The sequence below is a fragment of the Myripristis murdjan genome, chromosome 24 (assembly GCF_902150065.1).
Source record: "Myripristis murdjan chromosome 24, fMyrMur1.1, whole genome shotgun sequence".
Taxonomy (NCBI): domain Eukaryota; kingdom Metazoa; phylum Chordata; class Actinopteri; order Holocentriformes; family Holocentridae; genus Myripristis; species Myripristis murdjan.
The window spans coordinates 23,621,601-23,645,133 of NC_044003.1; the positions used below are offsets into that span (position 1 = coordinate 23,621,601).

Genomic DNA, 23,533 nt, shown 5'->3' on the forward strand with positions numbered 1-23,533 from the left:
CAAAAGATTCTATCAACTTGTTTATCATTGTATTTGTGATATTTTGTTGTTATTCTGATGTTATTAAAATACGCATGGGAATGGTTTTGATGTTTATATAACAAACATATAGTAAAATATAAAATGAAATTGCTAATATATGGCTGAGGCAAGTTGTCCAGCAATTTACATTACTGTGTTCATAAAGGTTTGTCTGGTCTGCACTTAATAAAATAAATGATTCTGGGACCAAACAAATACTTTTCAATGTTTCATTTCTCACATAAAGCTCATTACAAAGTACTGTGAATTACAAATGGTGTTTTCAGAACTGCATTTTATTCTGTGCTGATGTAATCCACAGTATAAAGCTGAATTAGCAAATGGCTCGTTTTCTACATGGCACTTTCCTCAGAGGAATAACAAAATAAAAAACACCATCTCTCTTAACTTAAAAGCAGAGAATTAACAAAAAAAAAAAAAAAAAGCATTTTCTTTTTTACACCTGGTCTCAAGGGACGAGACAAAGAAGAACGATCACTTATTCTCGACAACACACACGATTCTGATTTTAGCAGTTCCTTACATAACACATACAGTGAGTTCAAATAGCCTAAACTGGCATTACAGTACAACTCTTCAGCTTCACGCCTTCATCTGCACTGATCTGAAAACACAAGACGGGAGAAACTGCTATGATGAATGCAAACAAGACACTTTGTCTCCCCTATTCCAGATGTGTCAGATCAGTTCAGCGGAAAGGATCGTCATTGCTGGAGGAAACCACCACAGGCCATTAGTGATCTGCCCTTATAGAAGTCAGAGACGTCTGTAGCTGTTTATCCTTCGGTGTCTGTCAGTTTGAGTCTCTTTGACGCTGGCTCCTCAGCTCTCTGGGAGCCTGCGGGTTTGGAGTTGTCCGTGGCAACTGTGGTCCCTGAGAGGAGGTATCCCCCGCCCCCGCTCATCAATAGCACGGGATGCGTCCTGTTAGGCAACACCTACACGACACGGAAATACAGTCAGAGGTCACTACAAGCATAAGGGGAAAGGGGACCTTGGCTATTCATTAGAGTCCATAAAGATGCTGTTTTCTCTACCAAGTAAGCAATTTTTCAAGATGTGAAAAAGTGGGCTGGGGAGTTAGAGCCCATACGGGTGTGTGTCTGTGATGATGGATGACCCATCTCTACTTGTAGGTGAAAATAATTTATAGATTGTAAAGGATTTGCTGCTTCCAGAGGCAAAATGCCTGCCTTGACATCACTGGCTGAGATGTGACCACAAATGCAACATGGGTGAATTAAGAGAACACAGTTCCATGTTTGAACCCACAGGTAGCAGTGGAGCAATCATTTTCTGCTCATCAGTCAAGTGTATGGAGGATGTATTGAAAAAGGGGCACAGGGTTAAAGGAACAATTCACAGAAAAATACAAAATACGGAAAAAATATATTTTCTCATTTTTCTCCGTGGTGCAAGAAGGACAAATTCATGGCAGACACATATAGCTTGCTGGTGTTCTTCGGCAAAAATAGTTCGCAACGAATCTCTTTGCCCCTGAGGGTTGTGGATTATGCCGAATATCTGTCGTTGCTCTTGAAAAGAGATGTTGATGTTGAGTTTTTCCACAGCTCAAGCTACATAATCAACTACCCATCCATTGCACTGTGGTGAAAAGAGACAGGGATAATCTGGAAACATCACCAAATCACACAGAAACTATCTGGATGATTAGAAAACACAAGGTAAGTGGGAAAACATCCTTTTTTTCCGTATTTTTGGTGAACTGGGCCTTTAGTGCTATTCACTTTACTGAAGCCATACAACCATGTTCACCCAGATCAAAAATGTGACTTGATTCCTCTTTTTAAGAATTACCTGGTAATGTCTGAGCCAGGTATCGGTGAGTCTGAGGTTGACGGTACCGCCTTGTTCCTTGAGTTTTGTGTAGCACTCGATAAGAGCCTGCAGGAGAGAAAACACGAGGGGATGCAGGAGGGGGGAGTTAAAAAAAAAAAAAAAAAAAGAGGAAGAGGCATTAGGAAGAGAAATGCAGGGACAAGGAGGCAGGCACAACAGGCTTTTTAGCAACATAAGCACAACAGCAGTAATAAGCAAAGGCACTTGACAGGAACTGTAACTCCTCGACAGTGACAGAGATGTCGCTGCAGTAACGCCATTTCCCCCTGGAAGCTGGAGCGATAAAACTGTGTGCGCTGGTAGTTAGAAAGATCTATCGAAAAGCACTAATTACGCTCATTAATTTGGAGGCATCAGTGGTGTTGTTGTGGTCCGATGCACTGGTATTCATGATGATCTTACCTCTTTGTACTGGGAGTACACCACAAAGGGCCGGGAGGGGGCGAGGAATTTGAGCAGCCCGATTAGAACTGGACACGGGTGAAACCGACTGGCTATAACCAACCTGGGGGCGGGGAACAAACAGATGATGAAGCAAACCTGCCCAATGTGAAATACATTCTCACCGGCACAGTCTCTTAACTGGAAATGTGCAGGAAGGCAATACTGTTACTTAGCCTATCAGTGCTGTGAGCTATAACCATAGGACTCACTGATCAAGTACCTGTTGTGTGCATTGATTTCATATCTAATGGAGCTGGGCGAGACAAAGATTTACAGGAGGCTTGGATGTTGTGTCGCCGAGGCACGGTTTATGATATGGCTGCTGTGATGTTAAGAGTTAAGAGAGGTGACTCACTGGAATATCAGCTAGCAAGCTAACCTGATCAATACCAACTCTGATGACAGCCTTGCCACACTTCACCCATCAATCATAAAAATGACTATAAAGCAAGCTCCTCATTTATGACAGGAAACTGCAAAGCAATCACTTTTTTCACCTTGTGAAGGCAATCAACACTAATCATTATCTACAACCTGGATGAATACGAAAGATTTATCATGACTTCCGTGAGGGCACTCCACCCTGGTCAAATACAATACTTTTTAATTAATTGTTTATCAATTTTTCATCCCTGTAGATCGATTTTAATTGTTGCTGCTCACTGACATGGTCCAATCGACAATTATTAGAGGCGAGGAGAAAAAGAAGTAGAGAAGGAGAGGAGAAGGAGAGTGGTGCAAAGGAACAGTGATGTGAAAACAGAGGCAAACTTTAACACTGACCCATCTGCGTTCTGCCCCTCCAGCTGGGCAGCAGCAGCTGCCAGCTTCTTTCTCTTCTCTTCCATTTTCACCTTCTTCTCTTGAGCCTTTAAGAAAAAAAAAAGTAAAGACATTAATTGTTTCATCACTACTGGATTCTCTGTCCTTAATCAAACTTAGGTTTCTCCATTTTTATGACCTTAAACTTTTTCTCATGTCTCCAAAAGCTAACTTTACAGAAATTATAAAGAGAAATATGATTGATTGTCCTATTTGTGCCATGCGTATTTTATGTGTTCTGGCTTGGTTTCAAAGCCATGAAAAATCTTCTACCCATTAAGGTAAGTGGGTGCTGCAGGTATAAAACTAAAGAGCTAAAGAGCTAAACTGTGATTAGTAGGTGAGTGGGCGTACTTTGAGTTCCTTGCGTTTCTCCTTCTCTTCTTTGTCCTGGTCCTGGGGAGGGTCAGGGCCAGAGCTGGTGTCCATGCTCTGTTCCTCTGGACTGCCCTGTTGGCCGGGATCAGGCTGGGTCGGCTCTTCTTCTGCAGTGCTACTGGACTGTGCTGCATCTGTAAAGATAAAGAAGATAATCTATTATAACAAAGTGTCACTGAATGGACAAGATGAATGTGTTAGTGTGAAGTGCCAGCAAGCTACTGGCTCTTAGGAGATGTTTTCAACGATGTTGTCTTCTTATTTGGGTATGGATATATTGCTCAAACATTCTTTAGCAGCCAAACAAGTACTAACTACTTCATTAATAATAACAAAATCCTCAAAGTAACAGAGCCCTAAGTGCCATGGTGACATACTTAGGGCTCATTGTAACTTCTAACATCATGAGTTTGAGTCTGGCTCACGTTGTGGTCTAATCTCTCTCTCACATCTGTGAATTTCTACTCTCTGCTGTCGAAAACAACCAAAGCCATGAAAACTTGAAAACAGGCCCTACCAGCATTGGGGTCTTTGGCAGTGGTGTCCAGGGTGCCTGCCAGCAGAGCGTTGACATGGCAGATGGGAAACTCATGCAGCATATCGTGGAAGTGAGTGGGAAAGCCAAAGCTCTCCACGCCTGCCCGAACTGGGCCGCCTCCTGGGTACATTTGGATCACTGAACCATAGCCTGAGTGAGGAGGCAAGAGAGGGCGATTATATTTGCGAAAAGGGCAGCGCTTGGAAAGGCTTTGTTTAGACAGACTCAGAGAGTACAGAAGGCAGATATTATGTACAAAGCATCTGTTGTGGAAAAAAAAAAGGAAAAGGAAAAAATTTGTATCCTTTAGTCGAGCCACTATAACCACTGCAGAGGGAGCACAACATTTTAGGTGATTTCCACCATCCTGCAGCAGTCCAACATTACAATCTTAAATTATCTGCCACAAAGTATCAACTGTTTTCACCTTTACTGACATATAAAGTGAAAGATGACAAGTTTACCTCCCATCCTCTCCATAACAGCTCCCAGCACGAGGCCAGCGCAGGTCTCAAACACCAAAACTTTACTTCCTGCGTGGATGTTTGCCAGTGTCAGCATTTGGGCCAGCGTGTCATACCGCAGGTGGCTGCAAAATGCAAAATACACACACAAACACACACACACACACAAAGGATAAATCACCATTTTTTTGGTGCAGCAACACCAACCATTTTCATAGCCTCTATGTTGGTTGACTTTGACACTGTTAGTGAATAGTTGTCTCACCAGATCTTCCCTGGTTCTCGGCCATGGTACATCATTGCCATAATGCGACAGGAAGGTTTTAAAATTGTCACGATATTTTCATACCTGCAGAGAAACAGCGCTGTGAGTAATTACACTGTACTACTTTACACCACATTTCACATCCTGCACCGATCATGGAAGATGCATGAGAAGAGACTCACTTCTTCTTTTTCTTCTTGATGTACTTCTCCTGAGCAAACTCGGTCTTGTCTCTGAATGTTGTGCTGTTCTCTATAAGCTGCTGAATGATTTCCTGTGGAGAACAGAAGCACCATATAGGCCACGGTCTTAAAAGTACACACACCGTTTGTCTGTGACATGGATTTGTCTTTGCTCTGACCCATGATTACAATTTAAATCGTATGTCTTAATGTGATTATTTGTTATGTAAGCAGAATAAAGAACACAATGCGGCAGTGCTATTAATTTTTCAATCATATGCAAAGTTTATTCATGTACCTGACCCTTCAGACCTTGCTCTTTGAGCGTCTCAATGTCTTCCCGGGTTAGTTTCTGAGATTTCCCATCATCCACTATATTTCGGTTGTCTGTGCCTGCCTCCTTTGCATCTGGTGAGAGAGGATGACAACATTAAAGACAACAGCACCAGAATGGGGCAAAAGGTATTGAAATAAACCAATATTCAACCATGTGGGTGCAACATTAATGTTCCTGGTGCACAGAATTGGAAAGCTGACATACCACAGGTGCTCTGGGTGCTCTTGGGCCTCTGCGGTTGTAGAGTCCCTCCAGACACGATCTCAAAAGTGGTGCTGTACAAGTGTCCCACTGCATTGTCCAAGAAGAACCACTGCTTCTCAAAGACCACCTTCCTGGGTGTTGGTTAAGGCAAGTGAAGGCAAAGATAGTTTCCAATGACACACACAGAAGATGCAACATATAGACTTCCTGCATTCAGTGACTATAATGGCTAACCAGACGCTAGCTAACACATTAAACGTTGGTTAACGACAAAATATGCAAGTAGAGGTTATAAAGCTGTTGTGACATGCTGACATGATGTGTAGTAATGTTAGCAGCTATCTAACAGTTGCATATCATGCCTAGCATGTCATGACACATCGCGGCTACATGCCACAGACGCCTGCTTGCAGATAACACCAAAAGCTGATGAGCTACTTTTACTACCATGTCAGCTGTGGTCTAATTGATTTGAGAGAGGCACAATTTTCGGCTTCCGACTTACTTCTTCGGCTGAATCTGCACAGCTTTGAAGATGTCTCCTCGTTTCAACACAACGTAGTCTCCCTCTTTAATCCTGTACTGGGCGTCCTCATCTCCGTTATCCGCCATTATAACAGTGACAAACTAGCTCAGCAGCCCGCTGAAGAGCTAACGCCGCCGTCAGCAAGCTTGTTAATGTCACCGTTCACAAGGCACGGTTCAAAAAAGGCACTACACCGCCCTGACATACACAACAAAACACGGTAACTCACTGTTTCCACGTGTTAGCTTGCATTTCCGTAGCTTCGCAGGACGACTAGGCGACGGCGAATCACGACAGCGCGCTGCGTCCAAGGGGCGTTCGTGATTGGCTGACTGGATTTCGCTGAGCTTTACAGCCAATAGGCGTGAAGTGCGATGATTCCTCACTCTGGCGTGCGGGCAGGGTGAACCGGTAGAGTTCAGAGATATCGATTCATGTCATTCTCATCTCAAGTCACATGTCTTCATGTGTGATAGAGAAAGAGGAAAAGTTGAGCCTGTGGTTAAAATGAGCAACCCTTGCATAGGCAGCCATACACAAATGCAATAATGATCATAAATATTAAGGAGGGGTAATGCATCTGGAACATAAATCACCCATGCTGTGGTTCACCCCTGTGTGTAAGAAAGCATTCCTGTCTAAAACTATATTAAAGTATAACCGAGTGCTTGAGGTTCACTACATAGTTAGCTGCAACATAGCTAATGACATGAAAATTGATGCCATAATACACAGATGTATATATGGAAAGTAACATAAACCATATCATACTGGCTGGAGTGAAAATGTATTAAACAAATAGACAATATTTTTTTAAAAATGGAGTCATTATTAGAAAAAGATATAGCAGGCTATAAAGACCTATAAAGACATTGAAATCACTTTATAGTGATTTCTAAGGGTGAAACGCATGCATTCCACTTGGCCTTAGAAGCCCTTCTAAGGCCATGATTATAGAAATGTATGTTTTTCCAGCTACATCTTTAAGGGTGACACAGTCCAAAATAAAACTTCCAAGTCATCCCATAGGGCTCAACAGGTCCTCTCCTCAGTTTATCCTATGTTGCAGCAACTTATGACAAAACACTACCTTTCTAATGGGTCATACTTTGAGACATGGAAATTGCTTTAATTTCTGTGGATGTTCAATAACCTTGAGTGTAGACACTCAAGTTAGGACAAGGGCCCTTGCCTGACAGGGGCCCCAAAAAATAGGTAAAAACTAATATAAAATTATTAAACCATCATCGAATAAGGACTTTTTTTTTTCACGGGGCCCAAAATTCCTGGCAGCGCCCCTGGTAGACACCAAATATTGTTCAGATTACAGTTGTTTTGCTGTTGTAGCATAAAATACACAGTGTCTCATTTTACCTCATTCTCCGTGACTCAGCCAATAAAAACAGAGGACAAGAGCTATCTGTTATAAATGCCCACAAGCTCATTTCAGTGTTAAACCAAATCAGGACGAGATGATTTATATAGTTCATTACAGCTCATAAGTGAAATTATAGTGTGTTCTTTGTAAACATCAATTCAACTTTCAGTTTGAAAGTGACAGTAAGGCAGTCTGTCTAGGAAGGCATCCTCTGCAGAAAACCCTGCTCAGCACACTAGCTGAAGTTAATACAATAAAAACACCGAAAGTAGATATAAATCCTCGCCACTAGTGTTTTTAAATGAATCATCAACATATGAGACAAACTGTGAAATGTAAAAACAACTTTAATGTTTTTTTCATAAAAAAGTCTCACTGTTGAAAAAGGCAAATCCTTTCACCTAAAAAAAAAAAATAAAAAAAAAATGAAAGAGGCTTGATTCTTAGAGAAATCTTGCCATTACAGTTTTGACAGAAAGCCATGCAAATCTGCCTTTGTTAGATATTTACATTAACAACGTTGTTTTGGTGCTTGTACAAGGTGCACTGCCAAAACTGTTCACAATGATTTAATTTATAATGAAATCATTAATTGTAAACATAATCGCTGTAGTTTGTTCTATGGTTGAAAATAGGGGTCAAATTCTATTGTTTTTATAATATCACATTTTTTTCCTGGCAGCGGTGTGGTGCATTGCTCGGTGTGTTGGTCCACCACTGCTACACGAATGCTGTGCTTTCACATTGTAACATCTACATACGAGACAGAAGAACTATTGACAGCATTTAGAGTATCTGGTTTCATTGCTGGCCCCCAGTGAGTTTATGGAACAAGTCTTCGTCTAGCGTCTCATTCTGGTCTTTGGAGCGCGTGGAGAGGAAAATGTAGCCGCCGATGAACTCGTGGACCACCTTGCAGTCGCAGCTGACACAGGAGAAGGCTATCGTCACGTTCTGGTCAAACTCTATGGCCACCTGGAACAGCAAATACAGCAGAGGATGAACATAGCCCTGCCATTTATTTAAACTTCCTTGGATAAAGAAAACGATGAAATTGAAATTTACAATACAAACATCCCACACCTGTCTTATCTCCCAGTTGACATTCCACTGCTTCATGTTGGCAAACCTCCATGTGGTGACAGGGAGGCCGGTGGACATGTCGATACGGATCAGGCGGTTGTAGGAGATGCCCAGAATCTCATCCTTCTTACTGCCTCTGAACCTGGAAAAAAACATAATCCGGTGTGTAAAACTGCTTTCATAAATTATGTGTAGATATTAATAAGATAGTGAATGAAAGAGATGCATTTGAAAATTTAGTTTTGCATTTAATGCTCTATATCATAAATAAAATATTTAGTTGATTTTATGAATAAATAATAAAATAAATAACTAAGTTAAAGGAGCAAATCTAAACAAAGCAAATGTAAACAACTGTACATATAATATATTGTAATTAGTAATTACAGTTTACTTCCCATGAATGTTTGAGGTGATCTATGTACGTATTTACTTCCCATGTATGTTTAAAAGTTGTTGAAGTTGAGTTATAGCTGAGGGACCTGAAGTTTTTTCAAGGCCAATTTTACCAGGTCTACAGTTTTATGTGAACTGCACCTACAGGTGTGCACTGTACCTGACAATGTAATACTTGATGCCAAACTCTGGCAGGGACTGCCACGCCTGGATAAAGCGCATCTTGGCGTCCATGAGAGACAGCTGTGCTATGTTCTGGTGGGCCTCCAGGATACGTGCTGTCAGCTTCACACAGTCACCACCAGGAATGTAACAGAGACAGAGTTAGAAAATCTGTACAGTGACAATGGCCTGACTTAGTCTTCATGTTTATAGGCAAAGTCAAGTGTGCTGTTCATAGCCCATAGACAGACCTGCTTGGTCTTGTACTTCTTAGTGTAGCGCGGGGAAACAAAACTTTCAGCATTCATCTCCATGGCGTCAAGGTTGGGAGATGCCTGGCCAGGAGGGGGCGCCAGGCTCTTCATTTGTAGGAAGGACTGGATGTTCTTCACCTCCGACCTGTAGGAGCTGTAGGCCATTGTCTTGCCTTTGGAGGCTAGGATACATGCAGCTTTCCACTTGGCGTACTGAGTTTCCTGTGGTAGAGGGTGATGATAGCACGCTGACAGTTACTATATCAGCTGCAGGTATTTTCCAAAATATTTTGTACGCATACTTGGCAGGGATGTGAAAGAGTGGCAGAAGTACTGGCTATCACATAACAGATGCCAATAAGCATGTGGATGAGGAGGTGGGCCTTACATTATCACATCGGATGTAAACTTCATTCATCCCATCAGCAACTGGGAGCAGGAGCTTGATTCCAAACTTCTTGTCGGTCACGTTGACGTCCGGGACGACCTCACAGCCTGTCAAATGAACATGGACACATGGCTCAGAAGCACTAGTAATTTCAAAATCTGTGATATAAAGATTTTTTTTTACCTCTGTACTCTTGTCCTTTTAGAATTTCATGGAAAAAACACATCTGACAAAAACTAACCCAGTAACTCATTTAGCTCATTTTAAACGAGCTTTCTTTCTTTCTTTCTTTCTTTCGTTCTATTTCATGTACTCTTTCCATTAGTGGAACAAAATGGACCAAGAGGACCAACATTATCATCACAGTTCTCAGGTTCTGTTTTTCAGGTTTAAAAGAGAACTGATGTTCAAAAGTAACTCACTGGGCTGCTCGAGGGCAGAACAACGTATGGGAATTCCTAAGAGCTATTGATCTTCAGCAATAAAACACATGTTAGACACAGAATTAGTGTCTTGACCTCACCTCGGAGGTGAAACTGCTCAATGGGTTCTCCACTGGAGGCCTCCTTGTTCTTAAAGTAGGAGATGGTGGTGTCCTTGAACACAAACCAGTACTCTTTGTATGGCCGCAGCGTCAGTCTTTTTGGCCTGATTTGTGAGACAAAATTAAAAAATAAGTTGAAGACAGTGTGCTCCCAAAATGTAGTTTATAAGCTTATCTATGTGAAAGATTGAAGACTGAAGTTAAATAAAGAAGCATCAATCTTTTCGGCTGGATTTGTGCGACAAATTTAAACAAAATGAATAAAGTGCCTTCAGCTACAGTTCAGTCTATCAATATCAATATTTAGAGGGTGCCATGAAAATGTCAGTGATAAGAGGTTCTCTGGCTTTAGATTCCTCTTCTGTGTAGGATGATGTGAAGGGAATGGGAAAAGTAACAAAGAAAGTTACATCTCAGAGACAGATACTTGAGATTACCCACAATGGCGTCTTCATGTGGTAGGAGCAGAGATAGAACAGATAGTACAATGCATATGTCGGTGTTTACCTAAATAGTCGGAGGGAATCTGCCAGTTCTGGAATGTCTGTTATGTCTTCCTGGAGGCGGGGACAAACAACTGTCAATTATCCTGTGTCTTCCTGTGACATCACCATGCTCAGACATGCAATCAGGGGAGGCCTAGCTATCACCCCCTGCTTAAAACCAGGTGTTATACTGTAACACAGATCTAACAACCTCAAAATTACTTGTTTATATTCAGTCCAGTGAAGTCAACATCTAGCAATAATAATAATAACGATAAAAATGCATTTACCAGAATCCTGTCTGTAGTTCCCCCTTCAAGTGTCACCTCCAAATTGGACAGAGCAGCCTCTACTTCATCGATTTCTGGTTCGTTGGAGTGGTCCATTGGTTCAGTTGACAAGGTCAGTTTACAAATGTGATACTGAAATAATATGAAAGTATTGTTTTTTTTAGTGCATCAACTCAGAGTAAAACAGAGCCAATGTTTGGTTGTGCAAGTAACAAGTACAAGACATAATGAAGAACTGAAAATTGACTTAAGTGGTTATGCAAGGCTGGCATGAGTCAGAGAGCTATTTCACCCATGTGTAGGTGAATGCAACAGTAATCTCTTTTGGAATCACTCTGATCTCTGAATCACTTTGAGCGAGCAGCCAAGTAACAGCTCAATGGATCCGAGGTAAGTTAAAATTCAGATACAGAACGCCACAGCCAAAGGTAATGATTTGATCCTGACATCAGATTTGTCCCATAAAGAGCTTCAGTGCACCTTCTACTCTTTGTATCTCTCTCCCTGTCTGTCTCTCCCTCTCTCTCTTTCTGTCTCCCACATCCTCCCTCTTCTGTGGGATTTTCCTCATGTCCTAACATGCCTCTGCATGGATTAAGACACCAAACCAGTTCTCCAGGATGGATAATATTCAGAGCTCCAGGACACACATAATACTTACAGCACGTTTACTATGCCTCACTGTGCCTGTGGAGAAGTGTAGCTCATGGCGGCAAACCAATTTGATTCAGGATTTTGCTAGTTTAACATGAATATCAATAAGATTTGGTCTTTTCTATACAGTGCATTTAAACGTTTAGGGGAAACCTGTCATCACAATATATAACATTTGTATTTGCATTTTGTGTATTTTATAGTACCATGTATTAAGTATGTTTGCATTTGTCCACTAATAGCCAGATGAATTTAGAAATTATTTTAAGAATAGAAAACCTCTTAGTTCCATTAGAATAGTATATCATCACATTACTGATGACTATTTTCCCTGATGTGCAACGCCATATTTCCTTTTTATATTGACTATGTGTATTATAAAACATTAAAAACTACTTCCATGAGTGTGACGTGATGATGTTTACCTGTAGTGAAGCGAACATCAGCATCTCCTCCTCAGTGCAATCTATCTCCTCCAGCAGGATGGACCAGCGAGCCTGTTCGTACAGCTGGGTTATCCTGACAGCATCATACTGACACACACACACACACACACACACACACACACACACACACACACACACTGAAATTTAGTTCAGCAACTCTCAACCATATCTGTCCTGCTGTAATTTTATGGCTGTCAATCAATGCTCAACAAACAAATTCAATCATTTTTGCAAGGGATGAATTCTGGGTCTCTAACCTTGGGATTGAGGTCAAAGAAGAAGTGATACTTGAAGCGCAGCAATAGCCTGTCATCATCCTGAATATCTTGCTCCATCAGAGAGCGCGATGAGTCCAACCACCTGCCAATCAGAGCGACAACCAATGAGACGAGCAGCAGATAGAAACATCATCCAGACCGAATACCTCTGCCAATTTAAAATGAACAACATAATGGATCGTGGATGTTTTATGGTGATTTCATCTACCCTGCGTTGATGGCGGCTTTGTCCACTAGCGAGAGTGGCTGGTACATCTTGGCCAGCTCGGCAGGAGGCAGGTTGGGCTGGCTGTCAGTAAGATGGGTGTCTCCAAACCAAAGGCTTGTGGCCGATACCGGCATCCCATTCTCTGGGTCGTAGGTTGCTGTCATGGTTTTACTGTACATAGGGCTTCCTTTAGGGGGCATGGAGCATCGCAAATATAAATGAGATTTCCACAGAGGTAGCCAAAAAGCCAAAAATTACTCCATTGATGTCAGTAGGATATATGCTCAGGACAGCTACAGTGACCTTTAATAAGAAAGAAAGTAGCCATCTAAAACAGAAGATAATGCAAAGTAAGTCACCAGTTTTTCAGTGGTGTTAACGTGTTTTAGTGTGGAATTTTCCTTTAGGGAATTGTTCTTGAGGTAAAGATTTCCCTTGCTGCTGTAGGAAGGAAAAAATCAAGGGATGTCAAAATCAAGGTGAACATGCAGAGTGAGTCAATGTCAAATCAATTTAGCAGAAATTATTTCTCAGAAAAAACAAACAAACAAACAAACAAACAAAAAAAAAAACATTAGAGATTTTCATTGCCGAACCAAACAGAATTTTGTCAGTGGAAGCAGTAGTTGTGTGAACAGAAGTTTGACAAAAGAGTTGAGACTGATGGAAACAAAAGCATGGGGGAAACCGAGAGGTGCAGTAACTGGGTCAGCATTAAAAGGCTGAATTGAAAAGCTCTCACAAAGAAAGAGGACGCATATCAAAGGTCTTAATTAGAGCAGTTTTTATGTTTGTATGGATTCTGCACTGGATACTCACAAAGACGTTGTGTATGCATGTGCGTATATGCGCGCGCACGTGTGTGTGTATGCGCGTGTGTGTAAGTGTGTGCGCGCCGGCACATTTCACTCGTCAAAGTGAGAGAGCAAGAGAGTGCATGTTAACGAAAGCCTGAAGAACATGGCAGCACACTGAACAATTCTTTCAGATCTCAGTGATGAAAACTGGCCTATCAAATCCTCAGAAGCACTATATATAGATTTTCGTTCCTCCTTTCTTCTCTTGCTTCTAGGGATGTGACTCATACGAGTAAAAACGCAATCCCCACTTGAAATTGCCAGTGGTCAGAGTTGTGAAACTTCTACACCCAGAGTACAACGAAACCCATGTTTTCAAAATCAAAGCAAAGTACAATGAAAGTAGAAGACATGATTGTTTAATGACGCGTTTCATGTCAGCGGAAATGTTCAGACCACTTTTTCCATTGCTGATAAATTTTTAATTGTCATATTGTATTCCATTCAATACATTTTTAAATGTCACTATATGAGTATTCAAATAGAGTATTTCTCAGATGCAATACATTACTTTTGACACTAGAAGTTTTTATAACACAATAATGAAATACTCTATCCCACACTACCTGTTCCTCCTGGTCCCCCGCTGAGGACATCCATGTCCAAGATGTCGTCCAGAAGTGAATTCTTTTCTTTATCCTTCTTCTTCTTCTTGGATGGATCATCTGGAGGCTTCAGCAGAGACAGTTCCTCTGGTCTCCTGATGTCTGAAGTGGGAGAAGGTGTGAGGTACCAGGAGGGACATTTTCAAACGGTGAACTGCAGTGCTTTTTCTAACTAAAACTCTATCCATATGACACACTTGGTCACCACAAAAGCATCAAAAGAAAGAGGTGGACTGCTCCCCATCTCCAATCAGAAGGACAGAGAAACTCACTGAGTGCTCGACAGATCTCCGTGACCGTCTTGAAGACCACACTGGAGTAGCTGACAGTTAATTTGATGGTCTTCATGTTGGGAAGCTGGATGAACAGGGGTTTGTGTTGGGGTGTGTAGCGCAGGTCCGCATCAGCCTGTGTATCACAGTAAGTGTATGTGAAGCTGGTTACTTCAGGGAACTTGAGTGCACTAACACATTCAAATGCTATTGGTGGTTGTATTGAGTCCCATTCTTCTTCTTGTTGCCACATCAAGAGGATGACAGAAGTGACACCGAGGCAACTATTGGCCTCTTAATTAAAATCGACTATTGGCTTCAGTGTCTCGTAGTTCCTCACAACTATGATGGAATATGATTTGTGCTACAGCTTCAGGGGTGGTGATGAATTTATGAAAACCTGTATCACCCTGCCTTAAAGTGATGCCTAGAACAATTTCATCAAAAAGGATTTGGGTGGAGAGTTCTGGGGCCCTTTTCCACCGTACCAAACTTTTTGGCACTAAAAACAGGAACTTTTCCACTCTCCAAAGATCGAGTTCAATTTCCTGTTGATTCTGTGGTACCCGCTCGACATGTACGACAACCAGAAACCAACAGAACCCCGGGAGCAGGACTATGACACTGATTATTGCTAATTGGTTACAAACTGCTGTTGAAGTAAACACATTTCATTGTTAGCTGCTGAGCCTTTGAAGAGGGCAAATAGGGAAAAATACAGCACAATCAACAGCAGTGATGAGATCAAAGCTCTCACGGTCACTTGGTCAAAGGATGAGATCCAATGGATACTGGAGGGAATGAAAAGAGAAGTGGAAGGAAATATTGCTGTGTTTGACAGAACTGGGCTTGGGGTTTGATCCTAACCCATGTCAAGTAAAAATAAAGTTCCATACATTTAAAAAAAAAATAATAATAATAACCAGGTAACCATTATAAAAAAGTTTGTGGCATTTGATTATGATTAAGTTACTTGCTTTGTTTAAACTGCAATGTCAGTTGCCTTTTTCTGTCATTGCTCCAGTAGTTACTCTTGACTCCTGGAGTCAGCTACAGCACAAATGATAACTAATGCATGGGCCAGTTGTTTGCTCCTGTTTGGACCAGCTCTTGTTTCTTGCTGTACAGCAGAATTGGGCCCCTGGTGTTCCCCTACGTAAATGCGATTTCAAAGGTTTTTCCACCCTGCCAAGAATAACACTGAATGATTTATTTTTTTAAGCATGAAAGCGGTCAATTTTTAACATATTGAACATCAACACCAAATATTGGCCATTCCCAATTGGAATCCAAAAATATCAGTATCAGCCTTCAAAGACTCACAAGTCTAAATGAGATACCACAAACCAAAGCTGTTACCTGAACTCCATACTTGTCCAGGGTCCAGTGGGTCTTAAGCAGCCAGCATTTCCTCTGCTCCCACCACAGGGCATGGTCTGACCAGTCCTGAGGAGCCTCTGGAAGATTAGATGAAAATGATTAGCACCATCATATTACTGCTGTGATGACCCCCACCCTTCCTTTGCCTGCTTAATTGTCTTTCAGATGCTTTCAGGTGGGTGGGGCAGGGGATGATGTGTGCCATGTCACAAGCTTATTACTGGCATCAGAAACGCTAACTCTTGTACCCACTGTAGTGTGGGTGAGTGTTCATCACAAACAGAGTGTTAAAGGTGTGGTTTTATGAGTCTGTCTGACATCATGTTATGAAATCAGAAGGCCCAATGCAGTCTGCCGATGACAAGCCACTTAGTCATCTATTGTGTCTCATGCTCTTTAACCCACCTAGCTGCCTTCAGTGGGAATCAACAGCAGAAGAAGCTGGTTTCATATTGAGAGCTTTGTGTTGAGAGCAGATCTGACTGGATAAACAAATAACAGATATTAGATCAGATCAAGGCCGTACTTTGGCCCCTTGGGCTACAAGGCAGAGGCATTGTAGTAAAACAAAGGCACTGCAGTGTGGAGGAATGCAGGGCAAACAAGGGTGTGGCTCACCTACCACACTGCAGAGGGAGACTGAGGCACTGGGCATAAAACTAAGCAAGAAGGATGTAATACTAATACTACATAAAACTATCCAAATTTTCTAATCTTTTTAAATGCAGGGAGCTTTAAGAGAGACTGAACCAGGACAATCTCTTATTTAACTTGCATACTCACTGATCTTCTCCACCAACTTGAGCATGAGGCCTCCGATGTGCAAGTCGCCCTTCACCCTCAGTTTGAATCTCATGGACTCGTCTCCATCTCTCTGATCCACCTGCACAGACAGCTCCCATGACGTGTGCCCATACTCCGCAGCTGTGATCATGACTCTGTTACAACAAGACAGAGGTGAGAGAGTTGAGGAGGCGCAACAACACCAAATGAAATTGTTAGAAACGCCTGCACTGCTATCTAAATACTGCACAGGGTGATGATAATCCTGCTAACATATGCTGAGTCCTTCCCTTGCTTTCTTATTAGGACTGGAAGAAAACACAAATCAGTACAATGAGTAATTTTCAACTCCCTGTAGGAACAGCTGACTTAACTTGGCTCACAGTTAACAAACAGAGTAAAACAACTTGTCAATGTTTCTGCCCTAACTGGCCACCCAGGGAGCAGATCATCATCCATACACTTTCTGCAGTATCTCTGCACTGATACTGCAGCCCTCCAAGTCCTCCTCTCAGCCAGCACATTTATAAATAATATATCAATGAATACGTACAGACTGGCAGATGTATTGGCTGATGCCAGAAAAGAGATGAGGCAGCAAAACACACAGTAAACACATTCGACAGAGCTGCACCACAACACAGCTCTAGTGCCGGAGGCTGCAGCCCTCGTCGGTGCACATCAGAAAGAAACAGAGACACGGGTCTGCAGCAGCGCAGACAGAGAGAGGGAGAGATGTCAGATTTCAATCATGGGTACAGTGTGAAATGATGGAAGACACTGTCAGAGAGTTGGGAAAGGAGAGAAGATGGGGGGAGGAGTGGGGAGGGCTCGGCAGTGGAATGCGTGACGAGCAGGGACACGAATCTGCAGCAGTTGAGACACCATGCAAAACAACAATCTCCACACACTGCACTGATCTCTCAGCTTAGATATAAACTATGCCAAACTCAGCCTGGTGATCAAGTGGGAGACACACACACACGCACATGCCTACAGTGACACTTGGTGTTCAGTAGCTTGGGCTATAAGTAGAGAAACCTTCCCCATTAGTCCTGGGCAGCTCAGTGGAAATGTACATGGAGCTGGGCAGCTGAGAGACTAAGTTTAATAATCACACTCCTGTTTTTGGCTGCCTTGGCTGCAGGGTGTAGTAAATGTTTGAGCTTGTATTACTATCTGCTGGGGGAAGTTCTACTGAGAGACAAATGTGTTGGTAAAAACAGTGGTACAGTGGTAAATAAAGTGAACAGTCATATAGCCTATAGTGTGGATTTGTATAGTGGATTTGAACTGGGGGGATCTACAGTTAATCAATACAGTAATGAAAAAAATATTCTCCAGACAGGAAAAATACAACAATGGGACCACTTGCACATTAATCAACTGTAGTACACCTGTGTTATATGCTACTCTCCATCAAAACAAACACTTAAATTTAAACAAAAAAAAAAAAATGCAGTCTCTTTTTATTGTACCAACCCACTCCTCGACTAGACATTTGACCAGAAATAAAAGCAGTGATAATGAAAACAATCCCTGAATGAACACAAAGGCGCTTTTCCCTCAGTGCCACAATATAATTCTCGCAATTGACAACAGTATGAACACAGCTTTAGTGTGAAGATAAACCTATTGAATGATTAAAGTAGGCTTAATACAAGTCACTACTGAGTAGGCCCGACGTTACCACTTGTAAATCCCTACGGGTGCGTATGGGAAATAGTGGTTTTTCGTAAGAAGCAACCGACTGGATGAAGAAAACAACAATTTTAACACCCCTCCATCGCACCCCGCACCAATTACATTATATTTCAGAAAGTATAATTCTCCTTACCTCAAATCAAAGTTTTCCTATCGATGACCAGTTCCTAGAAATCTCTTGTGAAGTGAAGTGAACCAGGTATGAGTCTCCTTTTGGGGATAAAACCCGCCCCGTTCGAGCAGGTAGAGGAAGTGGGCTCGCCTACCCGACCCGCTTCACAAAGTAACGTTACTCAGCTCAGGTAAGTGAGTCCATCGTGTTTACACTTCAAAAGAGCCACAACACCGAGGTGTTTTAATGTTGTGAAGAGGTAAAAACTTACTTTATAACTTCGCTTTGCAGCAGCACAAGCCGGGCTACATGCCACAGCACAGGCACACAGCGAGGAAAACTGTAGTAAACTAGCTTAGCCCATTTATTAGCTACACATATCTTATAATAACGTCACAGTAATCACTAACTACTCTAGCTATAACTACAAATGGCTATAGTTTTGACTATAGGTAATAAAACAAGTCCTAAATTACCTCAAATTATTGCAGGACCGACCTCATCATGGAGTACCATTGTATTTACAATAAAATAATTCAGCAAATAGTCATATCTACCACAATAGTTCTCTGTATAGGAGCCAAACTCAGTAAGTTCACAAAACAAATTTGTGGCATACTCACTTTCCCTCTTTTTTTTTTGGAAAAAGACGTGCCTGTTTCTCACCTATATCTTTTGTGCAAGTAAGCCCCTTTATAGTTATATTAGGGACATAGGTTTTATTATGTGTAAACACTTTAATTAACAACTTAAGCCTCACTAAATGACTCATCATTTAATGAGTTAATCATAGGCTGGTGCTGACTGGCTGGCCCCTGACTGATTGATTTCTTTCTTATTTTCTTATTTCTTGAACATTTGGAAATGCATCTGTAATCAAGCATGCAGCAATAAAAAACTAGCAAGACAATGGTACATACAAAATACATACAGCACCAAGATTTGAGTCATAGGCCTGTTTTTATTTCTCTTTTTGGGGTGTATGTTTTCCCTGGATTTGCCTGGGTTTCCTTTGGGTGCTCTGGTCCACTCTCATATTCTAAACAAGACCAATAAGACCACAAATTTGGCATGAACGCGAGTGTAAGTGATTGCCTATGTGTGTTAGCCCTGTTGTGTCCTGGGACAGGCTCCATGGCCTTGTGAACCCTGAATAGGGTAAGGGCAATGATTAGGAATATACAACACCAACTTTATTTCACTCAACTTTTATTTTTTCTCCTGTCTCTCAGACTGTTTCAAGACTGTTGTTCCTCTCCAGTGTCTGGCATAGCACAGGTTTAAGAAGTTTTAGGAAGTTTGGAGCTCAGGGGCCTTCATCCAGCCTCTTATGTCCCTTGCACAACTTTTTTTTTCGGTAGCTTGTGGCAAGGAAGGGTCCCATTGAATCTGGGGGCCCCAATCTCTGAATACCACAAGTTGTTTTTTAACATTTGTGTAAAAAGATGGCAAGGAGCTCTCAGTACATAAAAAGGTCCTATGCAAATAAAGTTTATAATAGTAATTCTAACTGTTAATATTTATTCATGTTCAACCTTGAGATATTTAGCACTACTTTCAGCCAACATATGCTTTAATTCCTTAAGTAGCTGGCCCTCACGACTCCTCGGGTAAACTAAGAGAGTTCGGTAAATGATGTGCCCTGCCCAGCCGACTCAGACCAGCCCTGAGGAGCTCTGACTGTGCCTCCTTTGAGAGGGGTCTGAGTTTGTGTCATGTACAAAGCGAAAATGTTGACGAATCCCTATGACTAACAAATCAGAGTTTGGCTTGAAGGGCTTAACTGGACTGAGTGTGAAAATAAGCTCGGATGTTTCTCTTAATGTTGAATCACATGACCACTGTGGGTGTGATCAAAGATTTAATTGGCCTCCGCTTCAGTAGGTCACTCCCCAGGATTTCCTGTGTGACACAGTGTGTGTGAAGTGAGAAATGCAACAAGATTAAAGAACATCATCCAGGGCACTTTGAATTGAATGGAGCTCAGTGGGTGTTTTGAAAATTTTCTTATTTATTTATTTTCTTATTTATTTATTTTACATTTTGTTAGGTTGAAATTGCCAAACACCATCATCCAAGCAAACTGCAAACCAACTTTCATGTATAATTAATCACTTGCAGCGTACTGGGCAACTAAATAGCAATAAAATTCTGCTAAGTTTTAATAGTATAATTAATAGCAAAATGGAAACCCCAAGATTGTGTCTCCCTGCACATTTGCTCGTTCCTCCAAAAAAATCAGTCCAACAAGTGCCTGACCTAGACATTGTCACTCTGTATGTCAAGCAACAGTGCAATTATAAGTGACAATGAAATTCTGCAACCAAGTGAAAACTTTGAAAATTTCACACAGAATACAGGCGTGGATGCAACCTCAAATGACCGAATTTGGTTCACTTAAATGGCACTCCATGTGAAAAGACCATTATAGGGTTGTTGTTCCAGATAAAGGTGAAGGAACAGGCCCACTGCACGATGAATAATGATTTACCTCAGATGAATCAGCCCACCTTCTATAGTGCCCACGTCTTGCCCAATGAGTAAATCAAGATGAATCATCAGTGTTTGTCTTTGCCTCATGATAATATTGCTAGCTTATGAAACTACAAAACAAACCAGGCATGCACCTGGTGTTTATGCCAATTGTTCAGATGGTGTTCCACTGACAAACTGCAAGTCACATTGAGTTATAGCCCCCTTTGTTGCCTCTAAAATGTAGGCCATGTAGGCCAATGAGCCCATGTGTTGAGCCTGCCACCCTCTGGTTTCTAGTGGTAAGAACATATGTGGTTGTCTACACTGTTAGTCTGCTTGAGTGAAATGCATGCTGTGACTGGATAAGGACACTGGCATCATGCCTAAAATGCAAACTTAATACAGGAGTAGATCATAAAGTGTGAATTAATCAAACAGAACAAACATTAAGTGCCTAAAACCATAATACAATTTGAGTTGAATATTTCAAGGTAGATGTTTTGAATAAATGATGACTTCAGATATAAAAACAAAGAGAGAGAAGGAGAGGTGGTCTGATGGCATGTTAGTAAAGTTCTCCTGCTGCCACATAGTGGCGCCATCAGACCATGTCACTAACAGTTGGAGACATGAAAGATATTGAGTTTGTGAACCAGCTCAACACAGTGTGTCTGCCTTGAGGGAAAGGCGCTTCATGTCATTGGCTTGGAAATGGACCGCTGCTTTCTCCAACCTAGTGGTTCTGTGTAAGTGTGGGCTGCATTTTGCGGAGTGGAACGAACCCTAAAGAGGCTTGGCCTGGGCAAATTCCAATTTCTATTAGGATTAAAAAAATCAAAATTGTCATCCCCTTCTTCCCCTATTTTTCTCACTGGAAGAGATCATAGTGCCCACCATTGCCACTCATGTTATTGTGCAGTGGATGAAGCGCCTGATACTGCTGTCCATAATAGGCCGATGGCCCTTTAAATAACTAGTGATATCAAAGTAGCATGTTTGGGTCACTGTTAAGTAGTGTCTAACACAGTGTTTTCTGTTCTAGGATGTGATTGCCAAACCCATGCCAGAAAGGGCACCGCAAACCATCAAAGGGGCACTGTCATTGGAGGAAGTACGTGTGCTGTGTGAGTGTTGTATCCTGTTTTTGGTGTAATAATGTTATATATTATTGTGAATTCTCTCTTCGCTTGTACCCCTCCTAGGAAGTTAGTGGTCAAGGTCAGGTATAGCACAGCAACCCTAGTTTTGGTAGTGATTCAAGAACACTTCAGCAGGGCGGATGCTTGCTGACACATAGGCTTGAACCTGGGTCCTCCAGTTGAAGGACAGTTTCTCTGACCACTAGAACTATTTTGACCACACCCTACAGATTAAGTGAAGCAAGTATGTGCGCGAGCCTGTCTAAGCTCTCTGTTCCAAGTGAGTGCTGGCAGATGAGGTCGTCTTGAGTCCTTGTGTAAGAGGGGAAACGTAAAATCCATGACAAAAACAAACAAATAAGCCCTGAGCCTCATAAATTGTGTCATTGGTGGACAGTAACATGGAAAATAACATCATCTGGACCTGTCAGGCCTGGACTGGGCTGGACAGAGTACAGACAGAGTAACACCATGTCCATGTCATCATGACACCTGTGGTTTTAAAGGCAACATGGCACACACAGTACAGGATGAAGAAAGGACAAATATCAACTTAGCTTTAATACAGAGCGTCTGGGAGAGAGATAAAATTCAGACTTTGGACGGGAGAAAGAGAGAGAAAGGGAAAAATCTTGGACTGTGGTTTTAGACACAATAAATTACATCTACTGCCTGAAGCTGGTCTGAACCTACTTGGAAGCGGGTGGGAAACAACATCTGTAGAAGCCCTCGCCGGCTTTCTGTATTTATGGAAAGAGAAACCTCCCGGTGACCTGGGAACACGCTTACCCAATTAGCAGCCTCGCCGACGGATCAAATGGAAGTGAAAACATTCACTGGCGTGACGGAGACGCATCACAATGCCCCATTCATGCTGCCGAGCCCCATGCTTTGGGGATGAGGTGGGGTGGGAGGTGTTCTTGTTGGGATGTAGTGGGGAGGTGGGATAGGGAGAGAGGGAGTCATGAATGCAACAAGAAACTAACTTACCTCACTGCCTTTGACGTGTCAGTCGAAGCCTCAGATTCATGACTTAATACAGGTTCGGAGGTAAACACTGTTCAAAGGTGGTGTTTTCATAAGGTTACCGACCACTGCTCACCTTGGCCTTCCACATCCCCTTCACCTCAGCCCCCGCATCCCCTTGGACTCTACCACCCAACACAACCATGGGCCTTATCCTCCGGTCTGCCGGTGGGAGTAAGACCGAGGGGGCCACCGGGGTCAGGAGGCCTGAGAAACAGCAGTGGAGGAGAGGCTCCTGACAGATCAGCACCCTAGGGAGCGTGAGCAAGGCTGCGCTGCCTTTTGGCTTACAAAGTCCCAGAGCTCCATCGTTAATTCATTCTCTCTTTCAGTGGTTGTTGAAGATATATCTTTGCTCCTTGCCTTGCTTTCTCTTACTCATGTAAGCTGATCTAATTCTTCAATCGCTGACCTCCATGGCCATTGCAAAGCTCTAAAACCAGTTCCAGTTGAACTTGACATTGAAAAATAAGAAAAAAAGATAACACGCACCTGGCAGGTTGTTTGTTTTAACAAATGTCAGTATTATGTGAAAATTTTGTAGTGCTGAGA

At 42.1% G+C, this 23,533-nt stretch overlaps 2 protein-coding genes across 2 annotated transcripts; both read right to left on the reverse strand.

The window, feature by feature from the left end:
- Positions 1-2: 2 nt before the first annotated feature.
- On the reverse strand, positions 3-6,337 carry trmt6 (tRNA methyltransferase 6 non-catalytic subunit). Its single transcript, XM_030047281.1, has 12 exons — positions 6,042-6,337; positions 5,537-5,667; positions 5,294-5,403; positions 4,996-5,087; positions 4,814-4,897; positions 4,549-4,673; positions 4,064-4,234; positions 3,523-3,680; positions 3,130-3,215; positions 2,305-2,407; positions 1,861-1,947; positions 3-980 (listed from the first exon to the last, which is right to left on the reverse strand). The coding sequence occupies exons 1-12, from the start codon at positions 6,146-6,148 to the stop codon at positions 819-821; spliced, it is 1,416 nt and encodes a 471-aa protein (XP_029903141.1). The 5' UTR covers positions 6,149-6,337; the 3' UTR covers positions 3-818.
- Positions 6,338-7,769: 1,432 nt separating this feature from the next.
- fermt1 (FERM domain containing kindlin 1) lies at positions 7,770-18,440 on the reverse strand. Its single transcript, XM_030047918.1, has 16 exons — positions 18,363-18,440; positions 16,526-16,680; positions 15,722-15,819; positions 14,363-14,498; positions 14,052-14,192; positions 12,629-12,815; positions 12,400-12,502; positions 12,122-12,229; positions 11,043-11,174; positions 10,775-10,824; positions 10,247-10,371; positions 9,724-9,830; positions 9,333-9,557; positions 9,080-9,204; positions 8,524-8,665; positions 7,770-8,415 (listed from the first exon to the last, which is right to left on the reverse strand). The coding sequence occupies exons 2-16, from the start codon at positions 16,674-16,676 to the stop codon at positions 8,242-8,244; spliced, it is 2,004 nt and encodes a 667-aa protein (XP_029903778.1). The 5' UTR covers positions 16,677-16,680; positions 18,363-18,440; the 3' UTR covers positions 7,770-8,241.
- Positions 18,441-23,533: the final 5,093 nt, after the last annotated feature.

Bases quoted from the DNA above. Each gene is read 5' to 3' on its own strand.
- fermt1 (XM_030047918.1), bottom strand. From the start codon at position 16,676: ATGATCACAGCTGCGGAGTATGGGCACACGTCATGGGAGCTGTCTGTG. The intron at 14,193-14,362 runs GTGAGTTTCTCT...CTCCCACTTCAG, and splicing joins GGAGATCTGTCGAGCACTCA to ACATCAGGAGACCAGAGGAA. The intron at 12,503-12,628 runs GTAGATGAAATC...TCTGATTGGCAG, and splicing joins AAAGCCGCCATCAACGCAGG to GTGGTTGGACTCATCGCGCT.
- trmt6 (XM_030047281.1), bottom strand. From the start codon at position 6,148: ATGGCGGATAACGGAGATGAGGACGCCCAGTACAGGATTAAAGAGGGA. The intron at 4,674-4,813 runs GTGAGACAACTA...TGCATTTTGCAG, and splicing joins CGAGAACCAGGGAAGATCTG to CCACCTGCGGTATGACACGC. The intron at 1,948-2,304 runs GTAAGATCATCA...TCTCTCCTGCAG, and splicing joins TGTACTCCCAGTACAAAGAG to GCTCTTATCGAGTGCTACAC.